General features: G+C 45.9%; 1 protein-coding gene across 1 annotated transcript in view; it reads right to left on the bottom strand.

The window, feature by feature from the left end:
- LMLN (leishmanolysin like peptidase) overlaps nucleotides 1-13,625 on the bottom strand; it is a 31,391-nt gene that overhangs the window by 17,211 nt on the left and 555 nt on the right. Inside the window, exons 2-5 of the mRNA XM_042474198.1 lie at nucleotides 3,236-3,333; nucleotides 2,941-2,971; nucleotides 2,082-2,164; nucleotides 1,338-1,455 (exon numbers count right to left, since the gene is read on the bottom strand). Of these exons, the coding sequence (XP_042330132.1) occupies nucleotides 1,338-1,455; nucleotides 2,082-2,164; nucleotides 2,941-2,971; nucleotides 3,236-3,333 (330 nt within the window). The remainder of the gene's footprint in view (nucleotides 1-1,337; nucleotides 1,456-2,081; nucleotides 2,165-2,940; nucleotides 2,972-3,235; nucleotides 3,334-13,625) is intronic.

Below are 13,625 nucleotides of genomic sequence, written 5' to 3'. Positions count from 1 at the left end.
TTCAAACGTAAGTCATTTTGCCAAAGTTTTCAGTCTAAGTATAAAATTTTAAAAGAATATAATTTGCCTTTCTTAAGCTGAGGGAACATATTTAAGTTACAATTTTATTCTTGCTACTGATACAGATCCTGTATTATTGGTAATGGTCAATACTCGAAAGGAGATACATATTTTAATATTTTCCTATGACTTAGTTTTAAGGCAGTAAGCTCAGAATCCATAGGTAATTTTTTTAAAGAGCCTAACGCTCAAAAAGCAGTTTGGACAAGCAGGAAAAGTGGACAGTCAAATAGAGAATGATGTTTTTGCATGTAGATTTTTTTTTTTTAGGCTTCTCTTTTAAAAATCTTTTACATCCTACATCTTCCTTCTAAAGGTCTTGAAAAGACAGCTTTTAAAGACCAGACTTTGAAAACCCCAGGCAAGCAAATGTGCCGAGAATTCTCATCACAAGGTAAATGGATAAAATGTACAAACATATGGACTGCTATTTTCAGAATCCACTGTTGTGATAATCAAAACATGGTACCAGAGAAATGACAGAGAAGCTGAATTATCTCCCATACTCTGATCAAAGTTTTTAGCAAGAACCTTGTGTCTTCTTTTTCCAACTGTTTCACATAATTTTGAATTCAAGAAAACTGAGGCAATAAAGTCTGGAAAGAGTAGTACAGATGGGCTGGACACTGTTTAATCAATTAATACATTTATGTCATGATTTTCAGAAAAAATCTTCCCAGGGAAGCTTAAAAAATATATATTAAATTTTTTAAAGAAAGCATTAAAATTAAAACTAATTAAAGCCTATTGACATAACTTGCTATGAGAGTGGGTGAAGCATCATTTGTCTTTGCCTTCAGACTAACAGTTCAGTCCTGTCATTAATCTGCTCCACTCAACATTTGGTCCTCTCTTCTCTGTCTACTCCTCAAACACTGCTTTTATTTATTCTTTCTTAACCCCATGTAATACCACAGATGACAGATTTGTTCCGATACCACACTGACTCATCCCACATTGTCCAGATGCTGCTGGTTTAGTCTGATGTGACAGCAAGGCTGGCCTTCTTTGGCCAGGTACCAAAGAAGGATGATCCGAAGTGAAATTAAATCTCCTTACTATGACAGTGTCCTATGTAATTTCAAAGTAGCCTATATCAGGCAGCTGTCTTTGCTCTTATCACCAGAACTATTGCAGTTTATAAGGGCTGGCTGTCAACATGTTTTTAAGGGTGCTTATTATAGAAGTATATTAAAATGTTAGTGAAAAAACCCTTGTAAGGCATGAAGGGAAAATGCTAAAATTGTTTATATACTGCAAAAATAAAATCGAATTACCTGAAGGTGTTCCTCAGGAACTATAACTGGTCCACACCTTGTATATTCTGCACAGGCTCCTGTACAGTATCTATGAGGGTCATCCTTCTTCCTTAAATATTGGTTTGTTACACACTGTCTTCAAGCAAATCATAATCAGACATTTACTAAAGAAATTGATACATATATTAAAGAAATGAACAATTCCACACAACAGGAAACTATTGCGAATATGGATGTGACATATCCCAATGCAAGAAAAATAATCTACTTATCTTCTAATTAAAATGGGTGACAACTTCAGCCACTCTCTGTGCTGAAGATGGTGCCTGATTTCCTGCACCACTGACCTTTGTGGAATCACAGCACTGAACTCTCGCTGGCTGTCTGAAACCTAGAGATGCTCCACTCTGCAATTTTTGTACCTGACTTCAATGGCAGGGGAGGGAGAGTCAAAAAGTGGAGGGTATTTAGGGCAGCCCACATGTTGCTCATACTGGCCTCATCAAAATGGAGTAACTCTTACATTTGAGGGCAGGAGGGGTAGAACAATACTGATCTCTATGTGTTCTATACAATCAAAAATGGCTTTTCTTGGTTTTTACTATTAAAAGTAAATAATAAATAAATTAAATAGTTTAAAGACAGTAAGGCAAAGGCAAACCCACTCTGAACAAATCTTGCCAAGAAAAACCCATAACAAGTTCACTTTAAGGTTGTCAAAAGTCAGAAGCAACTTGAAGACACACAACAACAACAACATACCTACTTAAGAGGACAGTGCCAGTAGGTTTACGAAGTTGAAATGTCTTCTCTAAGTAAGAAATAGCTTGTGGAAACAGCTTATTCTAAAAGAAAAACAAAACAAATCGGTTTACACTAAAAGAAGATAAGATTAATTCTAAAGAGTGAAGTCACATAACCCATGATATTTACTAACTCTTCCACCTTTTGGACTACATATAACAAGCATACAGCTCACCAAACATAATTCATGTTGTTACATAATAAAATAAATACATGAACTTATATTATTTGAAATTTTAAAGAATTATGTACTCTTGATAACAAAAAATAAGATTTCCTTTTAAACTTGTTAAAAACCCAGTTTAAACAGGAAATCTGGTTAGCACTAATCACATTTAGCATTTATATGGATGTTAATGTTGAATCTTCATTAAAGCTGACAGAAGAAGTGAGTGTGGAATTTGAACCAGGAAAGAAGAAAGTGTGTGCAAGCCTGCAGCTTGCTCCTGATTTTTACAAAATGCTAAGACCAAGTTTCAAAAACAATTTTAAAGACAAGGCAAGCTATTTATAAAACATAGGTCCAAAACACACCACAGAAATAATCCAGTTTGAGACCCCTTTAACTGCCCTGGCACAATGCTAGGGAATTCTAGGAACTGGAGTTTTTAAAGACAAGTTCATGAATCTTCTCTACCAGAGAGCTCTGGTGCCACAATAAACTACAATTCCCAGGATTTCCTAGCACTGAGCCAGGGCAGTTAAAGCCATCTCAAACTGGATTATTTCTGCAGTGTGTTTTGGACCATACAGGAGTTTCACTTGCAAGCATGGATTATGCAAACCCTTGAGTTGGAGCAATTAAACAATTTCATACCTTTATCAAGTGCTTTTTTTCAGGCAGCAAACTATGAAAAAAAGAAATTAGAGAAGGAAATTGTTTTCTGTTTGAAAAAAGTATCATATCCAATTCTTAAGAGTCATTCCCTTTCCCAAAGACAGCTATTCCACATTCATTACTGACATCCAAGCTCTTGTCACCCGCACTGCATTTTCCTCCTCATTTTCTTAGCCTTCTTTGGGCAAAGCACAAGGAAGAAGAGTTAATACAGTCATACTGTCCTCCAACTTATCAATCAATTCCCAATCACAATAGGAATTTTTATACTTACTCCTCAACACTTCTGTCATACACAGTCTTAATTCTTAGTTGATTATCAACATTTCTCTTCTTAACATGATTTTCTTTTAGGTAAACTTTGTAGATAACCTGGAGAAAGAATAAGTGCATTTGACAAACTTATTTTATAAATTAATGCAGACGTGTATATTATTATTATTTTCCATTTAACATGCTACTTTAATCAAAAGTATAGATACAGTCTAATATGTATGTTTGCTGAGAAAAAAAAATCCCAGCTAGCTCATTAGGGTTTAACCCTCAGTGAATGTTACAAAACTCCAGTTTCACTTGGGAGTCTGAACCAATCTTGCCATTAAAACTCCAGGAGAGGGTCAACTTCAGGTCACCATAAATCAGAGGTGACTTCAAGGCACACAACAACAACCTACATATTTCAATGGATTATACCTTATCTAAGCATTGCATACTCACTGGTTGTACAGTCTCAGTTCTGCCTGTTATTCATTGTAAAAATACAAAGCCATATATGAAGTCTGAACAATGAATGTGTCTTGAATATTTGTGCATACGGTTTTTGAAAGGTCGCAAAATGCATTCTTCTCAATCACAACTTTCAAATTTCTCACAAAACTCCTTAAATACTGTCCAGTATTTTCAGTGCATATTTTTACTGTTGAAGCCTGAAAATAGTAACGTAATTTACAGCAAATACATCTTAGAAACAAGACATACTGGCAACACCAGTGCCCATCCCTCAGGCATAAATGTCACCTGGTTCAATGCAGCTTATTCTTAAGCACGAACAGAACTGTGGCCTTAATAAGCAATTTGCAAGCTTTTCCTATCAACCTAATTTATTATTAAGGAAATAATTAAGAAATACATTGTTGAAGCAATTTGAAAAGTCACCGTGCAACAAATTTGGGACCATAATATGGAAGCTAAGCACTATCACAAAGTAAAATGTAAGTGTACCGACAAGATTAGACTTTAGTACCACTTGTCTCAATAATCTATGATGCCAGTGTTCATGCCTCAGTCAGCCTGTAATTGCAGAAGACATCCAGCCCCAGAGGTTTCTTCATTCTCTAGTGAGAATCCTGAGACTTCAAGGTTTTGTCTAACTGCCAGTGTGAACTGTGAACTGTACTCAGAAAGAAGTTCCACACCAATGAAAATCAGTCTCAAGTGTACAGGGCTAGAGCCTAACACAATTTTCTGGGTATAGCAGTCGGAGCAGTGTTAGAATTTGTGGTTCTGCAAACAAATGCAAAATATAAAAATAAACATTATGTGTAACTTCTCAAACCTTTGTATTTTATACATATAATGAACGCATCAATGCTTACAGTAGCACTGTGAGAGCTCTTTATTAGTACCTGCCTGGATACTGTTTATGAAAGGTGTGCAGTAGCTCTCCATGCAACTTCTTTTCTTTTGAGTCTTTAAGCCACCTAAGTCAGTGATTCTCAAACGGTGGGACAGGACGGGTGATACGAGGGTGGCTTAAAAGGGGCTTGAGACTTGGAGGCCCTGATCCCGCCTCTTCCACCTCCCACACTTTTTAATATGTAAAATTTACACTTGCATTGAGTTAAATATTGAATTGACTTAAACAAAACTGTGCTAACTTGAATGATGTTATTTTCTTATAAAACGTTAAAATAGGAATGTGCACATGAAAATATGCACACTAAAGAAACATTACAAACATACAATGGCTAGTGGAGCACACCAGGGAATTCAAAAGAAAATTAGCTTGTGCTTTACAGACTATAGAGGATTGTGGTGGCTTAGTGGTTAAGACGCCAAATCTAACAATGGGAAGATTGTAAAGTTGGCAGTTCGAGGCCCAAGTGCTGCATGATGTGGTGAGCTCCTGTCACTAGTCCCAGCTTCTGCCAGCCTAGCAATCTGAAAGCATGCAATTACAAGTAGATAAACAGGTGCCACTTTGGTGGGAAAGTAACAGTGTCACATTGAATGATCACAGAGTAGTCTCTGGCAATGCTGAATCTTCAGCTTAGTAACCAAGATGAGCATGGCCTCCTACAGTCGGTTACAGCTAGACATTCATGTCAAGGGACTACCTTTACCTTTCAGACTATAGCAAAGCCTTTTAACTGCATAGATCATGAAAGGCCATGGAACGCCCTTAAAAACATGGGAGTACCAATACATCTGACAATCCTGATGGGTAATCTGCACTCAGGACAAGAGGCCTCTATCAGAACAGAACACAAAGTAACACAAAGGGCGGGTTACAGACCGCCCGCTTTGCGGTTGTCTGCCGCCGCCGGCAGAGGTCCGCAGGGGAGCCGGACGCCTTCAGACGGCTCCGACTCCCACGCGGACCCGCAAAAAAGAAGCTCCAAAATGGAGCTTCTTTTTTGTCGCGTCTGCGACGTAGCGAGGCGCCAGGGGCCTTCGCGCTCGGCTACGTCAGCAGCGGCCAACGGCATCCGGACGCTTAAGTCCGATACGCCAAAGAGCGCCGGCCATTGTAGAATGGCCGGCGCCACTGTACGGACGAAGTCCGTACTCGGCCATGGGGCGTCTAAAAGAGACGCCCCTTTTTAAAATGGGACGTCTCGGACCGTCCCAAATGGTCGGGGTGCAGAACGACACACAAAGAAACAGAATAGTTCCCAATTGGCAAAAGGGTCAGACAAGGCGGCCTCTTATCACTGTACCTGTTAACTTATATGCAGACACATATTGTAAGGAAAGCAGACTGGATACAAAAAGGGAGGAATGATAGGAGGAAGGAATACAAACAACGTGAAAATTGCTGACGACAAATAATACTGCAGAAAGCACATCAAAGATCTGGGAAGGAACTACATACTAAGAAAGATCAAGGAAGAAAGTGCAAAGAAAGGCCTATTGCTGAACATAGAAGAAACAAAAGCAATGAGCAGGAACACCTGCGCAAACTCAGCCCAGAGAATGAGGAAACAGAAGCAGTAAGAGGTTGCCACACACAAACACTGATGGAAAAATGGACTGCAGCCACGAAACCCAGAAGAAGAACTAGGAAAGATTTAAAATGCAAAGATATATAACTCAACCACAAAGTTAGAATCATACAAGCCATTGTATTCCCTATTACATGTATGGATGTGAGAGATGGCAATTAAGAAAGATGATAGGTAGAAAATCAATTCATTTGGGAGTGTGGTGCTGCGAGAAGAGTGCTGAGGATCCCATGGACAGCTAAAAGGACAAAACAATAGGTCCTAGAGCAGATCAAGCCAGAAACCTCCCTGAAAGCCAGATGACCAAACTGAAGCTGTCATACCATCGGACACACCATGAGAAGGAAGGACTCATTGGAAAAGACATAATGCTGGGAAAGTGGAGGGAAGTAAAAGGGAAACGCCACATGCTAGATCATGGGTCGGCAACCTCCGGCCCGCGGGCCGCATCTGCCCGCGGAGGCTTTTCGGCCGGCCCGCGCACAGCCGCCGCCGCCGCCGAACCCGGAGTTTTTGCCTCTTGGGCGCCGCCTTTTTCTCCCAAAATGGCGGCGAAGTCTTGCGCGACCTTCCCTGAGGTCGCGCGAGACTTGCCGCCATTTTGGAAGAAAAAATGGGCGCCCATAGCGGTGAAGTCTCGCGCGACTCTGGTCGCGCGAGACTTCACCGCTATGGGCAGCGGGCCTTTAAGAGACCCGCTGCCGCCCCAGGAGTCCCCAAAACGGGGCTCCGGAGGCGGGCAGCGGGCCCTTAAGGAGACCCGCTGCCCGCCGCTGGAGTCCCCAACGGGGCTCCCGAGGGGCGGCAGCGGGCTTTAGGGACCCGCTGCCGCCGCAGGAGTCCCAAACGGGGCTCGGAGGCGGCAGCGGGCCTTTAGGGACCCGCCTGCCGCCCAGGGAGTCCCAAACGGGGCTCCCGACGGGGCGGCAGCGGCCTTTAAGGGACCCGGCCGCCAGCAGGAGTCCCCAAAACAGGGCTCCGGAGGCGGCGGCACGGGCCTTAAGGGACCCGCTGCCGCCGCTGAGTCCCCAAAAGGGGCTCCGGTGGCAGCAGCGGGCCTTTAAGGGACCCGCTGCCGCCCCAGGAGTCCCCAAAACGGGGCTCCAGGAGGCGGCAGCGGGCCTTTAAGGGACCCACTGCCGCCGCGTGTAGTCCTCCAAGAGGACCCAGCGACAAGGGGGTCTCTTAGGGGCCCACTGCCATCCCTGGAGTCCTCCAAGGGCCTCGGCTGGCGGCAGGGGGTCTCTTAGGGCCCGCTGCCGTCCCGGAGTCCTCCAAGAGGACTCTAGCGGCGGGGCAGGGGTCTCTTAGGGGCCCGCTGCCGCCCTGGAGTCCCCAAGAGGACTCCAGCGACGCAGGGGGTCTCTTAGGGCCCCCCTGCCATCCCTGGAGTCCCCACAGAGGCCTCGGCGGGGTGGCAGGGGGTTCTCTAGGGGCCCGCTGCCATCCCTGGAGTCCCTCCAAGAGGACTCCAGCGACGGCAGGGGGTCTCTTAGGGGCCCGCCCGCCCTCCCTGGAGTCCTCCAAGAGGACTCCCAGCGGGCGGCAGGGGTCTCTTAGGGGCCCCGCTGCCATCCCGGAGTCCTCCAAGGAGGCTCCAGCGACGGCAGGGGGTCTCTTAGGGCCCCCTGCCATCCTGGAGTCCTCCAAGGGCCTCCGGCGGCGGGCAGGGGGTCTCTTAGGGGGCCCGCTGCCATCCCTGGAGTCCTCCAGAGGGCACTCCGCGACGGCAGGGGGTCTCTTAGGGGCCCGCTGCCATCCCTGGAGTCCTCCAAGAGGTCCTCGGCGACGCAGGGGGTCTCTTAGGGGCCCGCTGCCACCCGGAGTCCTCCAAGATGCCTCCGGCGGCAGGGGTCTCTTAGGGGCCCCTGCCGTCCCTGGAGTCCTCAGGCCTCTGCGCGGCAGGGGGTCTCTTAGGGCCCCTCGTCCCTGGAGTCCTCCAAGGGCTCCAGCGCGGCAGGGGTTCTCTTACGGGGCCCAGCGTCCCTGGCGTCCTCCAAGAGTCCTCTGGCGCGCAGGGTGGTTCTCTTAGGGGCCCACTGCCGTCCCTGGAGTCCTCCAGTGCGGGCGGCTCCACCGCTTTTTGCCAGCCCTGACGCGGGCTGGCGCCCGTCAGGGCGCCGGCAAAGATGGGGAGGCCTGGCTCCTGGAGGGTGGAAGCTCCGCCCCCATCACGCTGGCCCCGCCCCCCTCGAGCGGTGGAAGCTCCGCCCCCCCGTCGCCTGAGGGAAAGCAAACCGCGGCCCCCGGCTCAAAAAGGTTGCCTACCCCTGTGCTAGATGGATGGACCTCTATTAAGGAGGCCATGGGTATGAGCATGCAGGGCCTGAGCAGCAGGGCAGCCTTGGGCGAAGAAGCCTCCCCCGCCGCAGGGCCCCATGGACCCAAGAGGAGACTCAGCTGACAGCAACCACCACCAATGAAACCATTTCTACTCGACCTTTCATTCTATTGTATTTGCCCTCTGTGTAATGTCGCCTGGGTCCCCGGGGAGAGGAGGAGGAGGCGAGGAGGAGGAGAGGAGCGGGAAATCATTTCATCCCATCATCATCATTTGCTATTATTATTACTATTATATACTACGTTGTTGGTCTTGCCCCATAACAAACTACCACTTCCCAGAATTCCACAGCCAGGAGCACATGGCAACTTAAGCGGGGATGAAACAGGATTAACTCTTGCAGTGGCAGAGCGCATCATCAATGATCCTCATAAGAATCCTGTCAAGTCCTCACCTCCGTGGCTCCGGGGACGCGGTGGTGGTGGCAGGAGGAAGAAAAGGCGGCGGCCAAGAGCGAGCCGTAACTCAGGAGCCGCAGCGCAAGGAGAGCACGCCGGGGAAAGAGGGTGTCCCGCTCCCCGGGCCCCCGGCCGCCATTTTGACTGCCTCCTTCGCTTGCCGCCGTGGTCGCCATGGCCCCCTCTGCGGCCTGTGAGCCAATAGGAAAGGCGGACGGAAACGAAAGGAGCGGCACCTCCTATTGGGACGCCCCTCAGCGCTGACGAGAGAAGGGGCGGGGCGTCGTCGAAAGGCCAACCGAGGTCACGAATGACGCCACACGGACTCTAAGAAGCCAACCAATTAAAAATAGGGCTGGCTGATCCCGGCGCCTGATTGGGTGGCGCTCTTTTGGGGAGTTGGGTATAATTCCCTAGAGACGGGGAAGATGGAGAGTTCGTTGAGGTCGGGTGAAGCAGAAAGGGAGCAGGGCTTGTCGGGTGTGAAAGTGAGGTCCAAAGCGCACTACAGAAATAATTCCAGTCTGAGACCGCTTCAAAAATGCCCTGGCTCAATGCTAGGAATGCTGGGAAACTGTCAGTTTTGGGAGACATTCAGCCTTTCTCTGTCAGAGAGGGCTCTTGGTGCCCAATAAACTACAATCCCCAGGATTCCATTAGCCTGAGCCAGGGCAGTTGAAGCGGCGCTCAGACTGGATTATTTCTGCAGTGTGTTTTGGACCAAAGTTTTAAATTGGCCCTATGCTTTCATTTACCCGAGCCTTGTCTGCACTGCAGAAATAATCCAGGTTGACACTTTAACTGCCACGGGTCCGTGCTGTGGAATTCTGGGAACTGTAGTTTTTGGAGACAATTCCCTCTGGGGGCCACAACGAACTACAAACCCCAGGAATGAATTGATAGCATTGAGCCATATTCAGGGTCATTTATTCTATTTCTTTGTATTAATTTGTATTCCCTTTTTCCACTGCTGAACTGGGCCCAAAGCGTTGTCAAACTGGATTAATTCAGACAGTTGCCAGCTGGATCCCAAGATCAAGCCATACAGCTGAAGCGCAAGGCAGTGATCCGAATGTTCCTCAATACAAAATGGGGCAAGCACACAAAGTGTTGGATGTTCAAGAAAAATGTGAAGTCTAAGGCTTTCATGGCATCCATAGTATTTTGTGGGTTTTTCAGTCTATGTGGCCATGTTCTTTAGAAGAATTTATTCCTGACATTTTCACCTGGCTGGTCTGTGGGCCTTATTAGCATTATCGGAAGATGCCAGCCACAGATGCTGGTGTGAAAAGTCAGGAATGAAACTCTTCTTGGACATGGCCACATTAACCCAAAAAAACCCACCAAAACATATTGAAGAAAAAATGTTGGATGTGACTGGTGAAAAAAAACATAAAGGCACAAAAGAACTCATATAAATGTAAATTAAATCATAATGGAGGACATTTTGGAATTCCTCTCTCGAGGACTAGGAGGAATGAGGAGGAATGTAGGACATGCCTTGGAAAAGAATGATGTGGTCATTTTGACTGAAAGACGACGAAGCCCCAGAGAGTTTTCTCATCATTGATGTTGGCCTTCCTTGGTTATTTCACTTGAGATACGTAATGGAAGTAGGGTGCCTTGTCCTCCTTGCAGTTTATGGCATCTGGTCAAACCTGAACATGACACCCACCCAAATTCCAGGACTGTTCAAAAATCGGGCCTCTTTAAGGAATTACTCACACGGGGGCCTGATTGCGCATTTAAAGCAACCTACAAATGGAGCGGAACGGAAATGGCACTAACCTGCACAAACGATTATCCCAAACAGTTGCACAAATAAAGTGATACCAGAAATGATTGTTGCTGAAATCCCGCAAAGTAAAAAAAATCACATTAATGCTTCTTTGTGACCAATTTAATGGTGGGTTTGTGTTTTGCTGGACGTTGTATGAAATCGTTACGTGTGTAATTTATGCAATTTTCCCCCAGGATTATTCCAGGATAAAACTCCTAATTAAGGACTTAAAGACAGCGCATCGAGGAAGGAGGCTGAAGTCTTATGAAAGCTCATGTGTCTTTAACTTACTCTCTCTTCAGTTAGGTCCAAAACACACTGCTGAAATACGTCAGTTTGAGGCTTGCTTTCAACTGTCCTGGCTCAGTGCTAGGGAATCCTGGGAACTATAGTTTGTTCTTGGCACCAGAACTCTCTCTGACAGCAGGAGGCTGAATGCCCCACCAATCAACTTTCCCAGAAATTCCCTAGCATTGAGCCAGGGCAGTTAAAGTAGTCTCTGAACTGCATTATTTCTGCATTGTGGTTTTGGCCCTTAGTCTAAACGGTGTGTGCTGCAAGATCCCTTGGCAGGGATGATTTAGTCTAGCACGACAGGTCTATGAAAATTCTACTTCCTTATACGCAGCAGTGGGAACAGGGAGGTAACAACAGAGTTGCTCAGGGCCGAGTAGACTGACTGAAGCAGGGCCTTTGGTTGCTATCTATGTTGCTGCTATTCTCCAGTGGGTTTTGCCAGTTCCTCCTTCTGAAATATAGCCTCAGCACCTGCCTGGTATCACAGCAGCCTCCCATCCAAATACTAACCAGGACTGACCTTGCTAATTTCCCAAGATCAGACAGGATCTGCTACCTTTATGGCATTTAGGGACCTAAGTTACTGGGCCTAACTTGTTCCAGAGTCCAAAAATGATTATTCCTCTCTCATCAACACATACCAGTCAGCCCTCCACATTTGTGGCTTTGACTTTTGCGGTTTTGATATTTACTGCGGATTTGATTAATATGTCTCTCTGGGAATCCCTAGGTCCTCCAGAGAGATTTCTGCTGGAAATTAACCATGGAGTTGCAGTGGAGAACATAGAGATTACTAGAGAACGAGACACAACACTTCTCTAGGCATTTCTAGGTTTTCCAGCATGATTCTGATAGTCATTTTTGGGCAGCATGTTGACCATCGAGTTTGTGAGGGAGGACACAACTCTATGGTCAACATTTCTCAGGGTTGCAAAAGTAGTGTTTTCTTATTACCTTTTCCACTTCCATGGGGGTCCTGTGCCCCTAACCTCAACGATGGTGGGGGGGCCCACTGTAATGTACTCCTTAGAAAACACTCCGAGAGAAACAAATGATTTAGGCTTTTCTGGGTCTCTCTCCCCACCCTCAGTTGTAGTGTTTTGAACAGACTGCCTCTCTCTTTCGCTTGTTTAGTCCTTCTCGAGATCTACCAGTTATCTAAATAAAGATAGGAACAACCGAGGATTAATAGTTAGCTTGAGTTAAACAAGCTTATGTTATTAGCAAAGAAAGTCACTGTGAACACTGGGTCTTCCTATGCTCCAAGGCTATCTTTTTTACCTCCTGAACATCCCGACTCCTTGGTCTTGACACTTTCCCCTTTTACAGTTTATGCTTAACAAAACTTTATTTTCACACATGAATAGACTTGGGATCCCCAGAGTACCTACGGTTGTTTATCCATGGGTTTTTTGGTTCTTGTAAATTCATTTACCCAGTACTCTTGTATACAACAAGTAAACTTTGACTTTATTACAAGCAAGATTGTATCATTTCAAGGGTGGTTGCAGGAACCTAATAGTGACAGTAGTACAGCGGCTTCAATAGTTACAAGTATGTTATTTCTCTTCAGTTCCCTAAATGAACTCTTTACTAAAATAAAACTGTTTCTTGGTTCCCTTAAATCTCTACACTACATTACAATGTCTCTCCACCATTGGCAGATTTTATTATCTTGCGGTTTTGATAAATAATGTTCTCTCTAGGACATCTCTAAGTCCTCCAGTGCAATTTGCCTGTGGAAGTTGACCCATAGAGGACTTGAGGACTTAGAGGCTGTACAGGACCGACATCAGAGGCCAGCATGCAGGAAGAGTGGGCGCATGCCATCCACCACAATGCATCCCTGACTCTGGCCCCCATGCTGGCGTGACGCTGGCAATGCCACCACATTGGGGCAGTGTCACCCGGGCTCCTCTAGCGCTACACTCCATATGAGCAGCACCAACCAGTGCCTGAAAAGCCACAGTACCCGTCAGCTTATGGTTGCCCTTTGTGTTGGTGCCATAAAGGAGCCACAAAAAGCGGAAAGGCCAGCAGCTTGGGGGCAGCGGCGTGTAGTTTACTGAGGATCCCATCCTGTTGAAGAAGAGGGCGGCTGCAGGCCGCCCCTTAGAGACTGCTTGAGAAAACCTTTCTCTAGGCATTTTGTGTAAGTCCTCCAGCATGAGTCTATGATCAACTTCTGCGCCAGATTGTTGACCATAGAGTTTGCACTGGAGATTCCTAGAGAGGTGTTTCTTTTGGGTAAAAAGAACAATGTTTCTTTTATTTGTGGTTTTCCCACATTCACAGGGGGTCTTTCACTCCTAACCCCAGAAAATGTGGCGGGAGCACAATATTAATTGCTTTCCCTTTACAGAACGTATGAATTCTACTAAAGAAGTCTGGCCTGAATCCTTACTGACAACTCTCAGAACAGAATAGCTCTGAATACTTCTTAAAACTGATTACAACCACTATCTGACTCCCTCCTTTTGTGTTTTGTAGTTGCTGTTGAAGAAAACTCAGCCTTTGCCTAGTAACTTCCCACAGCCATTTAGAAAGGTAGAATGTGCTGATAATAAGCAATTAAATGAATGATATTAACATTTATGGCCCATGACTAGCTGTACTGTAATATA

Source organism: Sceloporus undulatus, chromosome 1, assembly GCF_019175285.1.
Source record: "Sceloporus undulatus isolate JIND9_A2432 ecotype Alabama chromosome 1, SceUnd_v1.1, whole genome shotgun sequence".
NCBI classification, from domain to species: Eukaryota; Metazoa; Chordata; class Lepidosauria; order Squamata; family Phrynosomatidae; genus Sceloporus; species Sceloporus undulatus.
The sequence above is the reverse complement of the archived record's forward strand: the minus strand, read 5'-3'. Positions and strand labels throughout refer to the sequence as shown.